Genomic DNA, 16,004 nt, shown 5'->3' with positions numbered 1-16,004 from the left:
GATAGAGGGATGGAGGATAGAGGGATGGAGGGATGGAGGGATGGAGGGATGGAGGATAGAGGGATAGAGGGATGGAGGGATGGAGGGATGGAGGATAGAGGGATGGAGGATAGAGGGATGGAGGATGGAGGGATGGAGGGATGGAGGGATGGAGGATAGAGGGATGGAGGGATAGAGGATAGAGGATGGAGGATAGAGGGATGGAGGGATGGAGGGATGGAGGATAGAGGGATGGAGGATAGAGGGATGGAGGATGGAGGGATGGAGGATAGAGGGATGGAGGATAGAGGGATGGAGGATGGAGGGATGGAGGGATGGAGGGATGGAGGATAGAGGGATGGAGGATAGAGGGATGGAGGATAGAGGGATGGAGGATAGAGGGATGGAGGGATGGAGGGATGGAGGATAGAGGGATGGAGGATAGAGGGATGGAGGATAGAGGGATGGAGGATAGAGGGATGGAGGGATGGAGGATAGAGGGATGGAGGATAGAGGGATGGAGGATAGAGGGATGGAGGATAGAGGGATGGAGGATAGAGGGATGGAGGATGGAGGGATGGAGGATAGAGGGATGGAGGATGGAGGGATGGAGGATAGAGGGATGGAGGATAGAGGGATGGAGGATAGAGGGATGGAGGGATAGAGGGATGGAGGGATAGAGGGATGGAGGGATAGAGGGATGGAGGATAGAGGGATGGAGGATGAGGGATGGAGGATAGAGGGATGGAGGATGGAGGGATGGAGGATAGAGGGATGGAGGGATGGAGGGATGGAGGATGGAGGGATGGAGGGATGGAGGGATGGAGGGATGGAGGATAGAGGGATGGAGGATAGAGGGATGGAGGATAGAGGGATGGAGGGATGGAGGATAGAGGGATGGAGGATAGAGGGATGGAGGATGGAGGGATGGAGGGATGGAGGATGGAGGGATGGAGGATAGAGGGATGGAGGATAGAGGGATGGAGGATAGAGGGATGGAGGGATGGAGGGATGGAGGATAGAGGGATGGAGGATAGAGGGATGGAGGATAGAGGGATGGAGGGATGGAGGGATGGAGGATAGAGGGATGGAGGATAGAGGGATGGAGGGATGGAGGGATGGAGGGATGGAGGATAGAGGGATGGAGGATAGAGGGATGGAGGATAGAGGGATGGAGGGATGGAGGATAGAGGGATGGAGGATAGAGGGATGGAGGATAGAGGGATGGAGGGATGGAGGATGGAGGATAGAGGGATGGAGGATAGAGGGATGGAGGATAGAGGGATGGAGGATAGAGGGATGGAGGATAGAGGGATGGAGGGATAGAGGGATGGAGGATGGAGTACCTGCGTGTTTGGAGCGATGAGTCTGTAGAAAGATCCAGTCTGGATCAGAGGAAACCAGCGTACTGATGACCTCACAAACAACAGCTCTACCTGAGTGAGAGGGAGACAGGCACCAGAGGGAGACAGACAGACAGCACAGGGAGACAGACAGCAGAGGGGGGAGACAGCAGAGGGGGGGAGACAGCAGAGGGAGGGAGGGAGACAGACACCAGAGGGAGAGGGAGACAGGCACCAGAGGGAGAGAGACAGGCACCAGAGGGAGGGAGACAGACACCAGAGGGAGAGGGAGACAGGCACCAGAGGGAGAGGGAGACAGACAGCAGAGGGAGACAGACAGCAGAGGGAGACAGGACAGGGAGGTCATGATCAGAAAAAATAGATTTAGAGTTATAAAAATACTTGGATTTTTTGTCGGGAATAAATACAGGATGCTAAAAAATATAACCTTCTACCTTACGACCCTCCACAACACTATGTCACCAGGACATATACAGGATACTACCCTCTAAAAATATAACCTTCTACCTTACGACCCTCCACAACACTATGTCACCAGGACAAATACAGGATACTACCCTCTAAAAATATAACCTTCTACCTTACGACCCTCCACAACACTATGTCACCAGGACATATACAGGATACTACCCTCTAAAAATATAACCTTCTACCTTACGACCCTCCACAACACTATGTCACCAGGACATATACAGGATACTACCCTCTAAAAATATAACCTTCTACCTTACGACCCTCCACAACACTATGTCACCAGGACATATACAGGATACTACCCTCTACAACACTATGTCACCAGGACATATACAGGATACTACCCTCTAAAAATATAACCTTCTACCTTACGACCCTCCACAACACTATGTCACCAGGACATATACAGGATACTACCCTCTAAAAATATAACCTTCTACCTTACGACCCTCCACAACACTATGTCACCAGGACATATACAGGATACTACCCTCTAAAAATATAACCTTCTACCTTACGACCCTCCACAACACTATGTCACCAGGACAAATACAGGATACTACCCTCTAAAAATATAACCTTCTACCTTACGACCCTCCACAACACTATGTCACCAGGACATATACAGGATACTACCCTCTAAAAATATAACCTTCTACCTTACGACCCTCCACAACACTATGTCACCAGGACATATACAGGATACTACCCTCTAAAAATATAACCTTCTACCTTACGACCCTCCACAACACTATGTCACCAGGACATATACAGGATACTACCCTCTAAAAATATAACCTTCTACCTTACGACCCTCCACAACACTATGTCACCAGGACATATACAGGATACTACCCTCTACAACACTATGTCACCAGGACATATACAGGATACTACCCTCTAAAAATATAACCTTCTACCTTACGACCCTCCACAACACTATGTCACCAGGACATATACAGGATACTACCCTCTACAACACTATGTCACCAGGACATATACAGGATACTACCCTCTACAACATAACCTTCACTATGTCACCAGGACATATACAGGATTCTACCCTCTACAACACTATGTCACCAGGACATATACAGGATTCTACCCTCCACAACACTATGTCACCAGGACATATACAGGATACTACCCTCCACAACACTATGTCACCAGGACATATACAGGATACTACCCTCCACAACACTATGTCACCAGGACATATACAGGATACTACCCTCCACAACACTATGTCACCAGGACATATACAGGATTCTACCCTCCACAACACTATGTCACCAGGACATATACAGGTTACTACCCTCCACAACACTATGTCACCAGGACATATACAGGATACTACCCTCCACAACACTATGTCACCAGGACATATACAGGATACTACCCTCCACAACACTATGTCACCAGGACATATACAGGATACTACCCTCCACAACACTATGTCACCAGGACATATACAGGATTCTACCCTCCACAACACTATGTCACCAGGACATATACAGGATACTACCCTCCACAACACTATGTCACCAGGACATATACAGGATACTACCCTCCACAACACTATGTCACCAGGACATATACAGGATTCTACCCTCCACAACACTATGTCACCAGGACATATACAGGTTACTACCCTCCACAACACTATGTCACCAGGACATATACAGGATACTACCCTCCACAACACTATGTCACCAGGACATATACAGGATACTACCCTCCACAACACTATGTCACCAGGACATATACAGGATGCTACCCTCCACAACACTATGTCACCAGGACATATACAGGATACTACCCTCCACAACACTATGTCACCAGGACATATACAGGATACCACCCTCCACAACACTATGTCACCAGGACATATACAGGATACTACCCTCCACAACACTATGTCACCAGGACATATACAGGTTACTACCCTCCACAACACTATGTCACCAGGACATATACAGGATACTACCCTCCACAACACTATGTCACCAGGACATATACAGGATACTACCCTCCACAACACTATGTCACCAGGACATATACAGGATTCTACCCTCCACAACACTATGTCACCAGGACATATACAGGATACTACCCTCCACAACACTATGTCACCAGGACATATACAGGATACTACCCTCCACAACACTATGTCACCAGGACATATACAGGATACTACCCTCCACAACATAACCTTCACTATGTCACCAGGACATATACAGGATACTACCCTCTACAACACTATGTCACCAGGACATATACAGGATACTACCCTCTACAACATAACCTTCACTATGTCACCAGGACATATACAGGATACTACCCTCCACAACACTATGTCACCAGGACATATACAGGATACTACCCTCCACAACACTATGTCACCAGGACATATACAGGATACTACCCTCCACAACACTATGTCACCAGGACATATACAGGATACTACCCTCCACAACACTATGTCACCAGGGGATGGAGGAGAGGGAGGGAGAGGGGGGATGGAGGAGAGGGAGGGAGAGGGGGGATGGAGGAGAGGGAGAGGGGGGATGGAGGAGAGGGAGGGAGAGGGGGGATGGACGAGAGGGAGGGAGAGGGGGGATGGAGGAGAGGGAGAGGGGGGATGGAGGAGAGGGAGGGAGAGGGGGGATGGACGAGAGGGAGGGAGAGGGGGGATGGAGGAGAGGGAGAGGGGGGGATGGAGGAGAGGGTGAGGGGGGATGGAGGAGAGGGAGGGAGAGGGGGGATGGAGGAGAGGGAGGGAGAGGGGGGATGGAGGAGAGGGTGAGGGGGGATGGAGGAGAGGGAGGGAGAGGGGGGATGGAGGAGAGGGTGAGGGGGGATGGAGGAGAGGGAGGGAGAGGGGGGATGGAGGAGAGAGGGTGAGAGGGGGGATGGAGGAGAGGGTGAGGGGGGATGGAGGAGAGAGGGTGAGGGGGATGGAGGAGAAGGAGAGGGGGGATGGAGGAGAGGGTGAGGGGGATGGAGGAGAGAGGGTGAGGGGGATGGAGGAGAAGGAGAGGGGGGATGGAGGAGAGGGTGAGGGGGATGGAGGGAGAGAGAGAGAGAGAGAGGGAGAGACAGAGAGAGGGAGGGAGAGACAGAGAGAGGGAGGGAGGGAGGGATAGGGTGATAGGGTGATAGGGGGAGGGATAGGGGGATAGGGGGATAGGGGGAGGGATAGGGGGATAGGGGGATAGGGGGAGAGGGGGATAGGGGGATAGGGGGATAGGGGGAGGGATAGGGGGATAGGGGGATAGGGGGAGAGGGGGATAGGGGGAGAGGGGGATAGGGGGAGGGATAGGGGGATAGGGGGATAGGGGGAGGGATAGGGGGATAGGGGGATAGGGGGATAGGGGGAGAGGGGGATAGGGGGGGGGATAGGGGGGATAGGGGGATAGGGGGATAGGGGGAGAGGGGGAGGGATAGGGGGATAGGGGGATAGGGGGATAGGGGGAGAGGGGGAGGGATAGGGGGATAGGGGGATAGGGGGATAGGGGGATAGGGGGAGAGGGGGATAGGGGGAGAGGGGGGATAGGGGGAGGGATAGGGGGATAGGGGGATAGGGGGAGGGATAGGGGGATAGGGGGATAGGGGGAGGGATAGGGGGATAGGGGGATAGGGGGGGGGATAGGGGGGATAGGGGGATAGGGGGAGAGGGGGATAGGGGGAGGGATAGGGGGATAGGGGGATAGGGGGGATAGGGGGATAGGGGGAGGGATAGGGGGATAGGGGGATAGGGGGGATAGGGGGATAGGGGGAGGGATAGGGGGATAGGGGGAGGGATAGGGGGATAGGGGGATAGGGGGAGGGATAGGGGGAGGGATAGGGGGATAGGGGGATAGGGGGAGGGATAGGGGGATAGGGGGATAGGGGGAGGGATAGGGGGATAGGGGGAGGGATAGGGGGATAGGGGGAGGGATAGGGGGATAGGGGGAGGGATAGGGGGATAGAGGGAGGGATAGGGGGATAGGGGGAGGGATAGGGGGATAGAGGGAGGGATAGGGGGATAGGGGGAGGGATAGGGGGATAGGGGGAGGGATAGGGGGATAGGGGGATAGGGGGAGGGATAGGGGGAGGGATAGGGGGATAGGGGGATAGGGGGAGGGATAGGGGGATAGGGGGATAGGGGGAGGGATAGGGGGATAGGGGGAGGGATAGGGGGATAGGGGGAGGGATAGGGGGATAGGGGGAGGGATAGGGGGATAGAGGGAGGGATAGGGGGATAGGGGGAGGGATAGGGGGATAGAGGGAGGGATAGGGGGATAGGGGGAGGGATAGGGGGATAGGGGGAGGGATAGGGGGATAGGGGGATAGGGGGATAGGGGGAGGGATAGGGGGAGGGATAGGGGGATAGGGGGATAGGGGGAGGGATAGGGGGAGGGATAGGGGGATAGGGGGATAGGGGGAGGGATAGGGGGATAGGGGGAGGGATAGGGGGATAGGGGGAGGGATAGGGGGATAGGGGGATAGGGGGAGGGATAGGGGGAGGGATAGGGGGATAGGGGGAGGGATAGGGGGAGGGATAGGGGGATAGGGGGATAGGGGGATAGGGGGAGAGGGGGAGGGATAGGGGGAGGGATAGGGGGATAGGGGGATAGGGGGATAGGGGGAGAGCCTCACCGTTCTGGTCTGTCCGTCTGTCTCTCTCTCCTGTAATGGACAGTTCCTGGGGTCCCGCCCCCACCGCTGAATTTGACCAATGAGATCAGCCCTCACAGAGAAACACAGAGATAACCCAGCCTCTTCTCCCTCACAGGAAATCCCCTCGTTCCGCCAGGCCACGCCCTCCTTTCCTTCCACACACATCACCACGGAGATACAGGGCTGGTCGCCGGGCAATGAGGCTCCTCCTCCTGGTTTGATCTCGTTCTCCGTGTGGATTTGTCGCGCTCTCTTGGCCCCTCCCTCTCTCTCCTCTTTCTTTTCCTCTACCCTCTCTTCTTCTCTGCTCCTCTTCTTCCTCTCCTCCCTCGCTTCTCCCCCTTTCTCTCTCTTCTCCTCCCTCGCTTCTCCCCCTTTCTCTCTCTTCTCCTCCCTCGCTTCTCCCCCTTTCTCTCTCTTCTCCTCCCTCGCTTCTCCCCCTTTCTCTCTCTTCTCTCCTCCCCCTTTCTCTCTCCTCTCCTCCCTCTCTTCTCCTTCTTTCTCTCTCCTCTCCTCCCTCTCTCCTCCCCCTTTCTCTCTCCTCTCCTCCCTCTCTCCTCCCTGTGTCGTTCTGTTGTTTTCTCTGAGGAGGAGTGATGCCATGGCAGCAGAGGGGCTGAGAATGTGGAGGTCGTTCAAACACAGCTGGATGTACACCCTGGAACACACACACACACACACACACACACACACACACACACACACACACACACACACACACACACACACACACAGACACAGACACACACACACAGACAGACACACACAGACAGACACAGACACACACACACGCTATTATAACAAAGACACACACATTACTTATTACGTGTGTGTGTGTGTGTGTGTGTGTGTGTGTGTGTGTGTGTGTGTGTGTGTGTGTGTGTGTGTGTGTGTGTGTGTGTGTGTACCTGCAGTGTCTGTGTGTGATGTAACTGTCCTGGTCCAGGTGTTTGTATGAAGGGAACTCTGATTGGAGGAATCTCTCCATCACCATGGTGAACCTCTGCACACACACCAAGCAACCTGTAGACACACACACACACATTATTAACTTCTCTGGGAAAGGGGGGCAGTACTGAGTAGCTTGGATGAAAAGCGTGCCCAAAGTAAAATGCCTGCTACTCCTGCCCAGTAACTAGAATATGCATATTATTAGTAGATTTGGATAGAAAACACTCTGAAGTTTCTAAAACTGTTTGGATGATGTCTGTGAGTATAACAGAACTCATATGGCAGGCAAAAACCTGAGAAAAATCCAACCAGGAAGTGGGAAATCTGAGGTTTATTTATATATATATATATATATATATATATATATATATATATATATATATACAGTGTCTGTGGGGTCATATTGCACTTCCTAAAGCTTCCACTAGATGTCAACAGTCTTTTGAACCTTGTTTCAGGCTTCTACTGTGACTGGGGAGAGAATAAGAGCTGATTGTATCAGGTGTCTGGAAAATTGGCATGAGCTCAGTCATGCGCACGGCCGTGAGAGCGAGCTGCCTTTCCTTTCATTTCTAAAGACAAAGGAATTGTCCGGTTGGAATATTATTGAATATTTATGATAAAAACATCCTAAAGATTGATTCTATACATCGTTTGACATGTTTCTACGAACTGTAATGTAACTATTTTGACTTTTCGTCTGGACTAAACTCGCGCGCTTAGTGAATTTGGAATGCTGGACTAAACGCGCAAACAAAATGGAGGTATTTGGATATAAAGATGAACTTTATCGAACAAAACGAACATTAATTGTGAAACTGGGATTCCTGGGAGTGCATTCCGATGAAGATCATCAAAGGTAAGTGAATATTTATAACGCTATTTCTGAGTTTTGTTGACTCCACAACATGGCGGGTATCTGTATGGCTTGTTTTGGTGTCTGAGCGCCGTACTCAGATTATTGCAAAGTGTGCTTTCGCCGTAAAGCTGTTTTGAAATCTGACACAGCGGTTGCATTAAGGAGAAGTTTATCTATAATTCTGTGCATAACACTTGTATCTTTTATCAAAGTTTATGATGAGTATTTCTGTAAATTGATGTGCTCATTTACCAGAGGTTTTGGAGGCAAAACGTTTCAGAAAATTACACACCAATGTAAAATAGGTTTTTTGGATATAAATATGAACTTTATCGAGCAAAACATACATGTATTGTGTAACATGAAGTCCTATGAGTGCCATCTGATGAAGATCATCAAAGGTTAGTGAATATTTTAGCTGTATTTCTGGTTTTTGTGACGCCTCTCCTTGCTTGGAAAATGGCTGTGTGGTTTTTCTTGTCAAGGTGCTGTCCTAACATAATCTAATGCTATGTTGGACTGTGGCTGGATTAATGAGAAGTGTATCTTTAAAATGGTGTATAATACTTGTATGTTTGAGAAATTTGAATTAGGAGATTTTTGTTGTTTTGAATTTGGCTTACCTCACAATTAAATGCCGACCGTATTCCCTCCCAAGATAATTCTCTTCGGTTATAGTCACAGCCGTGTATATTTCCCCCTCAAGCCGATACCACGACGGCCCTCAAGGAACTACAGTGGACTTTATGAAAACTGGGAACCACATATCCTGAGGCTGCATTTATTGTGGCTGGGGATTTTAACAAAGACAATTTGAGGAAAACGCTACCGAAGTTCTATCAACACATTGACTGTAGTACTCGGTACTCGCGCTGGGAAAAACACTCGACCACTGCTACTCCAACTTCCGGGATGACTACAAGGCCCTCCCCCTGCCCTCCCTTTCGGCAAATCAGATCACGACTCCATTTTGCTCCTCCCTTCCTATAGGCAGAAACTCAAACAGGAAGTACCCGTGCTAAGGTCTATTCAACGCTGGTCTGACCAATCGGAATCCATGCTTCAAGATTGTTTTGATCACGTGGACTGAGATATGGTCCAGGTTGCCTCTGAGAATAGCATTGACTATATATATATACAGTGACTCGGTGACTGAGTTCATCAGGAAGTATATAGGGGATGTTGTTCCCACTGTGTTGATTGAAACTTATCCAAACCAAAAAACATGGATAGAGGGCAGCATTAGCACAAAACTGAAAAGTGCAAACCACCGCATTTAACCACGGCAAGGTGACGAGTAACATGGACAAGTACAAACAGTCCAGCTATGCCTCCTGGAAAGGTAATCAAACAAGTAAAACGTCAGTACTGGGAGAAAGTGAAGTCGCAATTCAACGGCTCAGACACGAGACGTATGTGGCAGGATCTACAGACAATCACGGATTAGAAAGGGAAAACCAGCCACGTCGCGGACACCGACGGCTTGCTCCCGGACAAACTAAACACCTTCTTTGCCTGCTTTGAGGATGACACAGTGACACCGACTGTGGGCCCCCCCTCTCCTTCTCCGTGGCCGACGTTAATAAGACATTTAAACGTGTTAACCCTCGCAGGCTGCTGGCCCAGACGTCATCCCTAGCCCCGTCCTCAGAGCATACACAGACCAGCTGGCTGGTGTGTTTACGGACATATTCAATAAATCCTTATCCCAGTCTGCTGTCCCCACATGCTTCAAGATGGCCACCCTTGTTCCTGTTCCCAAGAAGGCAAAGATAACTGATCTAAATGACTAAATCGCCCCGTAGCGCTCCTGTCATCATGAAGTGCTTTGGTAGGCTAGTTAAAAATCATATTACCTCCACCTTACCTGATACCGTAGACCCACTTTAATTAGCTTACCGCCTCAATAGGTCCACAGACGAGGCAATCACACTGCCCTATCCCATCTGGACAAGAGGAATACCTATGTAAGAATGCTGTTCATTGACTATACCTCAGCATTTAACACCATAGTACCCTCCAAGCTCATCCCTGGGTCTGAACCCCACCCTGTGCAATTGGGTCCTGGACTTCCTGATGGGAAGTACCCGTACTCCCTGTTCACTCATGACTGCCTGGCCACGCACGCCTCCAACTCAAATCATCAAGTTTGCAGACAACACAACAGGAGTGGGCTTGATTACCAACAACGACGAGACGGCCTACAGGGAGGAGGTGAGGGCACTGGCGAAGTGGTGCCAGGAAAATAACCTCTCAATCAACAAAAATGAAGGAGCTGATGGACTTCAGGAAACAGCAGAGGGAGCAGCCCCCTTCTCCACATCGACAGGACTGCAGTGGAGAAGGTGAAAAGCTTCAAATTCCTTGGTGTACACGTCACTGACAAACTGAAATGGTCAGACAGTGTGGTGAAGAAGGCGCAACAGCACCTCTTCAACCTCAGGAGGCTGAAGAAATTTGTCGTGTCACCTAAAACCCTCACAAACTTTTACAGATGCACAATTGAGAGCATCTTGTCGGGCTGTATCACCGCCTGGTACGGCAACTGCACCGCCCGCAACCGCTGGACACACCTGCTCATTCCAGGGTTTTTCTTTATTTTTTACTATTTTCAACATTGTAGAATAATAGTGAAGACATCAAAACTATGAAATAACACATATGGAATCATGTAGTAACCAAAAAAGTGTTAAACAAAATATATTTCTGATTTGAGATTCTTCAAAGTATAGCCACCCTTCACCTTGATGACAGCTTTGTACACTCTTGGCATTCTCTCAACCAGCTTCATGAGGTAGTCACCTGGAATGCATTTCAATTAACAGCTGTGCCTTGTTAAAAGATAATTAGTGGAATTTCTTTCCTTCTTAATGCGTTTGAGCCAATCAGTTGTGTTGTGACAAGGTAGGGGTGGTATACAGAAGATAGCCATATTTGGTATAAGACCAAGTCCATATTATGGCAAGAACAGCTCAAATAAGCAAAGAGAAACGACAGTCCATCATTACTTTAAGACATGAAGGTCAGTCAATGCGGAGGTTTTGATGGCTTCACCATTATTCTACAATGTAGAAAATAGTAAAAATAAAGAAAAACCCTGGAATGAGTCCAGACTTTGGATGTATTCTATTCTACTGTATTCTATTCTACTGTATTCCATTCTACTGTATTCCATTCTACTGTATTCTATTCTACTGTATTCCATTCTACTGTATATACTGTATTCTATTCTACTGTATATACTGTATTCTATTCTACTGTATTCCATTCTACTGTATTCCATTCTACTGTATTCTATTCTACTGTATTCTATTCTACTGTATATACTGTATTCTATTCTACTGTATTCTATTCTACTGTATATACTGTATTCTATTCTACTGTATTCTATTCTACTGTATATACTGTATTCTATTCTACTGTATTCTATTCTACTGTATATACTGTATTCTATTCTACTGTATTCCATTCTACTGTATTCCATTCTACTGTATTCTATTCTACTGTATTCTATTCTACTGTATTCTATTCCACTGTATTCTATTCTACTGTATATACTGTATTCTATTCTACTGTATTCTATTATACTGTATATACTGTATTATATTCTACTGTATATACTGTATTATATTCTACTGTATTCCATTCTACTGTATTCTATTCTACTGTATTATATTATACTGTATTCTATTCTACTGTATATACTGTATTATATTCTACTGTATTCTATTCTACTGTATATACTGTATTCTATTCTACTGTATTCTATTCTACTGTATATACTGTATTCTATTCTACTGTATTCTATTCTACTGTATTCTATTCTACTGTATATACTGTATTCTATTCTACTGTATTCTATTCTACTGTATATACTGTATTCCATTCTACTGTATTCTATTCTACTGTATTCTATTCTACTGTATTCCATTCTACTGTATTCTATTCTACTGTATTCCATTCTACTGTATTCTATTCTACTGTATTCCATTCTACTGTATTCTATTCTACTGTATTCTATTCTACTGTATTCCATTCTACTGTATTCTATTCTACTGTATTCTATTCTACTGTATTCCATTCTACTGTATTCTATTCTACTGTATATACTGTATTCTATTCTACTGTATTCTATTCTACTGTATATACTGTATTCTATTCTACTGTATTCTATTCTACTGTATTCTATTCTACTGTATTCCATTCTACTGTATTCTATTCTACTGTATTCTATTCTACTGTATTCCATTCTACTGTATTCTATTCTACTGTATATACTGTATTCTATTCTACTTTATATACTGTATTCTATTCTACTGTATTCTATTCTACTGTATATACTGTATTCTATTCTACTGTATTCTATTCTACTGTATATACTGTATTATATTCTACTGTATTCTATTCTACTGTATATACTGTATTCTATTCTACTGTATTCCATTCTACTGTATTCCATTCTACTGTATTCTATTCTACTGTATTCTATTCTACTGTATTCTATTCCACTGTATTCTATTCTACTGTATATACTGTATTCTATTCTACTGTATTCTATTATACTGTATATACTGTATTATATTCTACTGTATATACTGTATTATATTCTACTGTATTCCATTCTACTGTATTCTATTCTACTGTATTATATTATACTGTATTCTATTCTACTGTATATACTGTATTATATTCTACTGTATTCTATTCTACTGTATATACTGTATTCTATTCTACTGTATTCTATTCTACTGTATATACTGTATTCTATTCTACTGTATTCTATTCTACTGTATTCTATTCTACTGTATATACTGTATTCTATTCTACTGTATTCTATTCTACTGTATATACTGTATTCCATTCTACTGTATTCTATTCTACTGTATTCTATTCTACTGTATTCCATTCTACTGTATTCTATTCTACTGTATTCCATTCTACTGTATTCTATTCTACTGTATTCCATTCTACTGTATTCTATTCTACTGTATTCTATTCTACTGTATTCCATTCTACTGTATTCTATTCTACTGTATATACTGTATTCTATTCTACTGTATTCTATTCTACTGTATATACTGTATTCTATTCTACTGTATTCTATTCTACTGTATTCTATTCTACTGTATTCCATTCTACTGTATTCTATTCTACTGTATTCTATTCTACTGTATTCCATTCTACTGTATTCTATTCTACTGTATATACTGTATTCTATTCTACTTTATATACTGTATTCTATTCTACTGTATTCTATTCTACTGTATATACTGTATTCTATTCTACTGTATTCTATTCTACTGTATATACTGTATTATATTCTACTGTATTCTATTCTACTGTATATACTGTATTCTATTCTACTGTATTCTATTCTACTGTATATACTGTAGTCTATTCTACTGTATTCTATTCTACTGTATATACTGTATTCTATTCTACTTTATATACTGTATTCTATTCTACTGTATTCTATTCTACTGTATATACTGTATTCTGTTCTACTGTATTTTATTCTACTGTATTTTATTCTACTGTATATACTGTATTCTATTCTACTGTATATACTGTATTCTGTTCTACTGTATTTTATTCTACTGTATTTTATTCTACTGTATATACTGTATTCTGTTCTACTGTATTCTATTCTACTGTATATACTGTATTTTATTCTACTGTATTTTATTCTACTGTATTCTATTCTACAGTATATACTGTATTCTATTCTACTGTATTTTATTCTACTGTATTCTATTCTACAGTATATACTGTATTTTATTCTACTGTATTTTATTCTACTGTATTCTATTCTACAGTATATACTGTATTCTATTCTACTGTATTTTAGCCACGCTGATATTGCTCATGCTAATATTTACATTATGTTTAAAAGTTTGGGTTCACTTAGAAATGTCCTTGTTTTCCATGAAAACATACAGTTTGTGAGCTGAAATGAGTTGCAAAATTAATAGGAAATATAGTCAAGACATTGACAAGGTTATAAATAATGATTTTTAATTGAAATAATAATTGTGTCCTTCAAACTTTGCTTTCGTCAAAGAATCCTCGCATTTGCAGAAATTACAGCCTTGCAGACCTTTTGGCATTCTAGTTGTCAATTTGTTGAGATAATCTGAAGAGATTTCACCCCAATGCTTCCTGAAGCACCTCCTGATGGGTATTTCTTACGTCCCATACGGTCAAGCTGCACCCACAACAGCTCAACAGGGTTGAGATCCGGTGACGGTGCTGGCCACTCCATTATAGACCAGAATACCAGCTGACTGCTTCCTCCCTAAATAGTCCTTGCATAGTTTGGCGCTGTGCTTTGGGTCATTGTCCTGTTGTAGGAAGAAATTGGCTCATAATTAAGCGCCGTCCACAGGGTATGACATGGAGATCCCTTTTACCCTGTACAAATCTCCCACTTTACCGTCACCAAAGCAGCCCCCAGACCATCACATTGCCTCCACCGTGATGACAGACGGCGTCAAACACTCCTCCAGCATCTCTTCATTATTTCTGCGTCTCACGAATCTTCTTTGTGATCCGAACACCTCAAACTTCTCACACCTCTGTCCTTCCTCTGTCCAGAACGCTTTTTCCCCAACCTTCCTCTGTCCAGAACGCTTTTTCCCCAACCTTCCTCTGTCCAGAACGCTTTTTCCCCAACCTTCCTCTGTCCAGAACGCTTTTTCCCCAACCTTCCTCTGTCCAGAACGCTTTTTCCCCAACCTCCCTCTGTCCAGAACGCTTTTTCCCCAACCTCCCTCTGTCCAGAACGCTTTTTCCCCAACCTTCCTCTGTCCAGAACGCTTTTTCCCCAACCTTCCTCTGTCCAGAACGCTTTTTCCCCAACCTTCCTCTGTCCAGAACGCTTTTTCCCCAACCTTCCTCTGTCCAGAACGCTTTTTCCCCAACCTCCCTCTGTCCAGAACGCTTTTTCCCCAACCTTCCTCTGTCCTTCCTCTGTCCAGAACACTTTTTCCCCAACCTTCCTCTGTCCAGAACGCTTTTTCCCCAACCTTCCTCTGTCCAGAACGCTTTTTCCCCAACCTTCCTCTGTCCAGAACGCTTTTTCCCCAACCTTCCTCTGTCCAGAACGCTTTTTCCCCAACCTTCCTCTGTCCAGAACGCTTTTTCCCCAACCTTCCTCTGTCCAGAACGCTTTTTCCCCAACCTTCCTCTGTCCAGAACGCTTTTTCCCCAACCTTCCTCTGTCCAGAACGCTTTTTCCCCAACCTTCCTCTGTCCAGAACGCTTTTTCCCCAACCTTCCTCTGTCCTTCCTCTGTCCAGAACGCTTTTTCCCCAACCTTCCTCTGTCCAGAACGCTTTTTCCCCAACCTTCCTCTGTCCAGAACGCTTTTTCCCCAACCTTCCTCTGTCCAGAACGCTTTTTCCCCAACCTTCCTCTGTCCAGAACGCTTTTTCCCCAACCTTCCTCTGTCCAGAACGCTTTTTCCCCAACCTTCCTCTGTCCAGAACGCTTTTTCCCCAACCTTCCTCTGTCCAGAACGCTTTTTCCCCAACCTTCCTCTGTCCAGAACGCTTTTTCCCCAACCTTCCTCTGTCCAGAACGCTTTTTCCCCAACCTTCCTCTGTCCAGAACGCTTTTTCCCCAACCTTCCTCTGTCCAGAACGCTTTTTCCCCAACCTCCCTCTGTCCAGAACGCTTTTTCCCCAACCTCCCTCTGTCCAGAACGCTTTTTCCCC

General features: G+C 45.8%; 1 protein-coding gene across 2 annotated transcripts in view; it reads right to left on the bottom strand.

Annotated features, from left to right (window-relative positions):
- ctc1 (CTS telomere maintenance complex component 1) overlaps positions 1-16,004 on the bottom strand; it is an 84,920-nt gene that overhangs the window by 37,968 nt on the left and 30,948 nt on the right. For both annotated transcript variants that reach the window (XM_082977294.1, XM_082977295.1), the window contains 3 exons: positions 7,388-7,502; positions 6,459-7,137; positions 1,326-1,415 (listed from right to left, as the gene is read on the bottom strand). In XM_082977294.1, the coding sequence (XP_082833420.1) occupies positions 1,326-1,415; positions 6,459-7,137; positions 7,388-7,502 (884 nt within the window). The remainder of the gene's footprint in view (positions 1-1,325; positions 1,416-6,458; positions 7,138-7,387; positions 7,503-16,004) is intronic.

Source organism: Salmo salar, chromosome 07 (genome assembly GCF_965601325.2).
Source record: "Salmo salar chromosome 07, fSalSal1, whole genome shotgun sequence".
NCBI lineage: Eukaryota > Metazoa > Chordata > Actinopteri > Salmoniformes > Salmonidae > Salmo > Salmo salar.
This window is presented reverse-complemented; position numbering and strand designations above follow the sequence as displayed.